Below are 6254 nucleotides of genomic sequence, written 5' to 3' on the forward strand. Positions count from 1 at the left end.
AGGTCATGACGGAAATACGTAGTACTTAGTCACTATACAATCCTTCCTACGAACAGAGTTAATTATTTTGTTGAATTATTTACTACAATTATTAAATATTCATCTGTATCACTTATTTTGTTTCAGAAAAGCTTAAAAGCGGATAACCACTGAATTCCACACAAAATGCTCTGAGCGACAGGTATGTAAACATCAATCCATAAGACAACCATATATTTATCTTGCAACACAAAATCCTAGTAATTATGTTTCTAATTCTTGTCTGCGTCTTGCAACGATATTGTAAAATGAAATGAAAAAGAAAAAAAAAAAACAACGAAAGTTTGTCATTCCGTAACATGAAAAAACATTGTTCCAATATACAGTCAACAACCGAAACATTGATTATCCGGTACCTTTTTTTCTTTTTTAACGAGGTCATTGGGCTGAGGTAAAAGTCACGGAGGGCAACAGAATCGGTCGCCAGACAGTGTCGGGAATCACATTCGATCAATCAGTGTGATGTTATGCATAGAATGATGAAAACCGGCGATATACCTGAGTTTTATAGGCTCCAGATTGGGATGGCCAGATAAAATCTTGGAAACTGCGCAACTTGTCGGATATTCGGGAGATTCAGTGATTATTGTCTTCCAAAGATGGGAAACGGACTGTGTGATCAGCGCCAAACCACAAGTCATGGGTCGACCACAGAGCCGGCTTTAAATTTGATGAGGCTCTACGTTGTTGAAGGTATCGGGCCTTTTGTATGTCCAACTGTCCTTTCTCAATTGATATTTTAGGGAGCAGGCTAGCAGGAGCCCCACTACTTACATCATAGAAACACACTGTTCGGAATGTAGATTTTATTTTATTTATTTCATCTTATTTTTGAAAAAAGTATATTCAGTTATTTCTTTAAATATTTGGGGCCCTAAGCTATGGCTTATTTAGTTTATACGTAAATTCAGCATCGGTAGACAACACTACATTAAACAAGTCAAGACATCATAGAGTGCAAATCGTGGCCCAATTAACAGTGTACAAAGCACGAGTGTGTCTGAACACACACTTCACTGTACACTGTTAGATATGGGCATCTACAGCCGACGCCTAACACGGGTGCCGATGTTTACCGCACGGCATTGTCGATTACGACTGGAGTGTGAATGTGCTCATCGTCACTGGACCGCAGAGCAATGGCACAACGTTGCAAGGTCCGATATATCACGATAGTGCCTTCATCACATCGATGGCAGGGTCAGAATACGATTCCATTATCGTTTGGAGAACCTTCACATGATCATCTATGGGCCAAATGGTGCATGTGGAGGACTCCTAACTATTGGCAGGTCATTTCCGAGCATGTACACCCACTCATATCGCTCATGTTTCCAACTGGCAATGTCGTCTTTAAGCAAGACAACTTTTCTGGTCACAAGGCTAACGTTGTGCTACAGTGGCTCGACGTGCACTGGTGAGTTCAATTGTTGCAATGGTCGCCAAACTCACCCCTTTTAACCCAATTAAATGTCTTTGGGATATCATTGAACGTCAAGTCCGAGCTCATCGGGGAATTTACAGGAATTAAGTGACATGAGTATGCAGATTTCGTGTCTTATGTTTTTAGCTACCTACCAAGGCCTCATTGCCTCCATGCTAAACAGCATTGCCGGTGTCTTCGAGCCAAAGTTGGACATACCAAATATTAGGTAGAAATCAATGTTTTGGCTCTTCTGTGTATTTCAGTAAAGGTTAATAGAAGTTTTGAAAGCTATGTATGATTCTTATAGAATTTTAAAAATTGGAGTAATGTAAAAATAAAATATGCCAATACAACACACACAATAATAATACATTTTCGAAATTAAGACGAGGCCTTCACAGTTTCTGCTTTAGTCGGTAAAATAATTTCAAATAAACAATTTTATAACGAGTACTAAAGTATGTTTGTGTTTCAGGTGAAGTATGTTTAATATACGAGTAGTGTTCTAAAATTATCGAACCTTATTTCTTCTCGCTTAAACAAATGAAATACGGGCGCGGTTTGTTGATGATGTGTAAGGACATTCATGTGGGAGTTTGTAGAATCTTCCTTGCTCGCAGACGGTGTCATTCACGAGCCTTTGAGAGTACGAGGGTGTAGTAAGCGCTAATCGGATTTGCAAGCTGTATCAAATGACGGAACGACTTGAGCAGCAGGTATGCATTAAGTTTTGCCAGAAGCTTCGCGATACCTAAATGAAGACAATTCGCAAGATTCAACAGATATTAGCGGATGATGCCATGAGCCATCACGAATCAAGAAGTCCGCACTTGATTCAAGGTTTCTTGGATAAACACATCCTTTCCGTAGTTCTTCAGGCTCCCCGACATGTGACTTCTGGTTCTTCCCAAAGGTGAAAATGCTATTCAAAAAGATCCAATGTAAATCTAGAGAAGATATTATAAGGGATACGATGGCCCAGCTCAACACCATTCCGAAAGATGCAATCCAGAAACGTTTCCAATAATTGCAGTACTGTTGAAATAACTGTGTGCATTCCCGACTGGATTACTTTGAAGATCAGTCACTGTACGATATGTGAATAAATGAATTTTTGCCGATCAAAGATTCGATACTATTTGAACACACTTCGTAAAAATAGAGGTTCATGAGTTTTCTTAAAGAAAAAGAGGCTTTATGGTAATGTGAAATTACGAATGGACGATTTTCTGACGGATTATTCTCCTACGATTCCTTTATGTAGAAAAAAGAACATCCGCTTTTAGTAAATACTGCCAATGAGATTTTTTTAAAAGGTGTTGTAAGAATTACCAAGGCTTAAAATAGGGATTCTATGGCATGGTAAGAATGGAAATTTGATGTAAAGTTATTGCATCCAGTCTCGAGGTGTCTATTCTCAAGAAGGTTAAGTTGTAGGTAAGGAAGTACCAACTGACAGAGTATTTATTTATAAGGAAAATAATAATGTATATCCTCTCATAAAACGATAAAGCTTTCGTATTGATTGCACACACTAGTATGTATTATTAAACTTTTATTTTTACCTTAAGTGCGTTTTATTTAGTCTTTAACCGACAGTTCCAATAGTGCTGAAGTCTTCGTTTGAGTTAATTGTTTCGAAAGAAAAAACTCAAATTGCTCTACTCTATCACGAACATTGCAGCATAATTAGAAGTTGATACATCGATTAAAACTAAAACCCACTTAAGGTAATTATAACAAAACAATATTACGTATATACTTACATCCTCGAATTATAACGTATCATTTTTGCTTCAGTGGCCCAAAAGTAGGCATACAGTACCGTACTGATCAGCTCATTGCATTTTATATAATTTCTTATTGTAATCCATCAGATAGGCTTAGTTTCTTTATTATTTGTTCTTAATGTATTTTACTTATATCTTAAGCTCGGAAGAGCCGAAGCAAATAAATCTATAAACTGGAATGTTATACTTGATCAATCCAGGAATATATACCTGCTTTTGGGCCACCCTATATTTCAGGGCGTATTTTGTGGGCTACCGGGGGTAGCCCTAGAATATTACAAAATAAAGTTATTCTAATATAAACTAAATTATACTGTTAATTTTACACTTCATTATCTTCTTTCAATGATACAAGTTTCTGTATAATATAAACTAAATTATACTGTTAATTTTACACTTTAGTATCTTCTTTCAATGATACAAGTTTCTGTATGTATTTAGAAAGATCCACTAAATTCTTCGCACGCAGCTGTTTCGCTAACTTAAGAGATCTTTGATATGACAACGCAGCAGTAACCACTCTCCAGCTACTACAGCGAGAATTGTATTGGCGCATTCCCGTTCGCTCCACTTCCTCCCATGGCGTGCGAACAGGCTGCCAGGTAACACCAGTTACCTCTAGAGAAATCGGTTTCTTGGGTGTGAGCGAAGAGAAATTACACGAGGAATGATGAGGCATTTTGGAGGTCTCGGATATCTTGAGCCTTGTTCAGTAGCGATTAGCGTCAACGCACATTTTTTTTTTTTTTTTTTTTTTAACAGAGTTTTGCGGAAGTTGGCATAGCTGTTACAATACTTGTTTCGTTATTCATTACTGGAGTTTCGTTACCAAAGCTCCTTCGTTGGCTAATCGCCTATTTCAGAGTTCTTTATTAGTTCTTCCATTTTCTCTGGTGAATAGGGTTACCCATATGCAAAGCCAAATGTATGGTTACTTTACGGAACATAAAAAGCAGAAATGTACGATCGTTGTTCCGTATAAGTCTTGTTAGTGGAGAGAAAATCATATCTATGTACTTGATAAAAGGAAAATGTGTTGTAAGGGTTTATTCTTTTTTAAAGACTGTATAATAACGTAGAAAACTAGACTCCAATAATAATAATAATAATAATATGTACAGATGTTATAAAGGTTAGTGGTAGCCCAAGCCATCAAGTCAGTATACCCCACTGTCGTATTTATTCCATTTGGCACGTATCGTACAGCAAAACCTTACCACCATGTAGTCGTACTTTTCTAGTCTATTACAACTCTTTCCTTTTTTTCTTTCCAGATTTAGAAGCCGCTTGATGATTCATACGAACTGGGAATGTAGAAGATATTTATGCAGATCTACTGTTCAGCTAAGAGAAGCACATCAGCAAAAAACACAACAAAGCTAGTTTTAATTCATAATTTATACAGTAAACATAATAGTGTAGATGAAATAAAATATACTTATCAAACGATTGCAAGAAAATTTATTTAAATGCAATTTAGTTTCGAATATATCATTGGATGATCAAATCAGTCCATTACGTGTGACATTTAACGAGGGTATACTGAAAGTCGTGAGCAACATGTTTTCACAACCGTAATCTTTAGTTGTAATTGAAACCAAGTATATCATCTCAATCTACAGACCTTTCTTTCTTTCCAGACGTTGAAGCTGTTTGTTGCTAGCACGTAACCACAGGCAAGATTTCCAAAATGGCGGGCACCGATGTTTCCTTTCCACAGCGTGCTGTGATTGCTTAAGGAAAACTAACCTGCTTTCGAAATTCATCGCAGACTGCAGCGTGCCTATGGAGATGTGTGTATGGGTGCCAGCAGTATAAAGAGTAGGGTGAAACATTTTAAGGATGAAAACACGAATTTCGAAGATGAGCCTCGCAGCGGGCGCTCTCCAATTGCCTCCACGGAACGCAACAAGGTAAGGATCAATGAGAGCTGATTAGGGGAGAGAGGCGTATCACTGTAAATGATATCGCTGCAAAACTTGGTGCTGGACATAGTGCCCTGCAAGAAATGATTCACAGCTTAGGTTATCGGAAGGTTTGTGCACGTTGGGTCACACGTTTATTAACTGAGGACCACAAACGTCAGAGACTAATTGTCCAAAACCCTTCTTCAGAGATTTCGACATAAAGGTAATGACTTTTCAACCAGTATTGTGACTGGAGAAGAAAGCTGGTTCTATCATTATGAATCTGAAACAAAACGACAGAGTATGAAATGGCACCACTTGAATTCGCCACCGAAGAAAGCGAAGACAGTGCAATCGGCAGGGAAAATTATGGACAGCATCTTCTGGGATATACAGGCTTGCATCTGGTTGACTGTCTTGAGCCTGGACAAACCATCAATTCTGCCTGCTACATCCAGACACGTTTGAAGCTCCATCGTGCCTTGCGTGATAAACGTCCTGGAAAGATCATCCTTCAATAGGATATGCGCGTTCGCATACTGCACGTGCCAGTATGGAGCAGATCAGATTTGGATTGAAACACTTCCACATCCTCTCTACATCCCCGACATGGCATCCTCCAGATGCAAGGCCATCGGTACGAGACACTGGAAAATATTCGGCCTGCAGTTCGTCAGTGCCTACGGGTAGCTGGAACGGAATTCTAACACAAGGGTATTTTCAAACTTGTAGAACGTTGGGAAAAATGTGTGCAAAAACACGGGGACCATGTGGAAAAGTGAAAGAAAGGTTTGTAGATTGAGATGATATATTTGGTTTCACTTACGAATAAAGATTACGGTTGTGAAAAAATGTTGCTCACGACTTTCAGCATGCCTCTCGTAAGGCACTGCAGTATTACGAACTGTTTTACATGTTGATCAAATTAAAAAGTATCGTATAACGGAGTTCCTTTGCGGGAGATACATTTTTGCATGTTGAGTATGGTGTGGAATACTCTGTTATCGCCGAAAGTGGAATTTCCATGGCTCCATCAGATACGCGTACAGTTTGAAACGGACCAGCAGTTGTTTAAACATTTTGAAGTTTGAT

At 38.4% G+C, this 6254-nt stretch overlaps 1 protein-coding gene across 1 annotated transcript in view; it reads left to right on the top strand.

Annotated features, from left to right (window-relative positions):
* The window catches only part of LOC145676746 (nose resistant to fluoxetine protein 6-like), a 94264-nt gene extending 88105 nt beyond the window's left edge, over positions 1-6159 (top strand). Inside the window, exons 12-13 of the mRNA XM_081747557.1 lie at positions 127-181; positions 4530-6159. Coding sequence (XP_081603683.1) covers positions 127-146 — 20 coding nt within the window. The 3' untranslated portion in view covers positions 147-181; positions 4530-6159. The remainder of the gene's footprint in view (positions 1-126; positions 182-4529) is intronic.
* Positions 6160-6254: the final 95 nt, after the last annotated feature.

This window comes from Thermobia domestica, unplaced genomic scaffold (genome assembly GCF_964235325.1).
Source record: "Thermobia domestica unplaced genomic scaffold, izTheDome1.hap1.1 HAP1_SCAFFOLD_330, whole genome shotgun sequence".
NCBI classification, from domain to species: Eukaryota; Metazoa; Arthropoda; class Insecta; order Zygentoma; family Lepismatidae; genus Thermobia; species Thermobia domestica.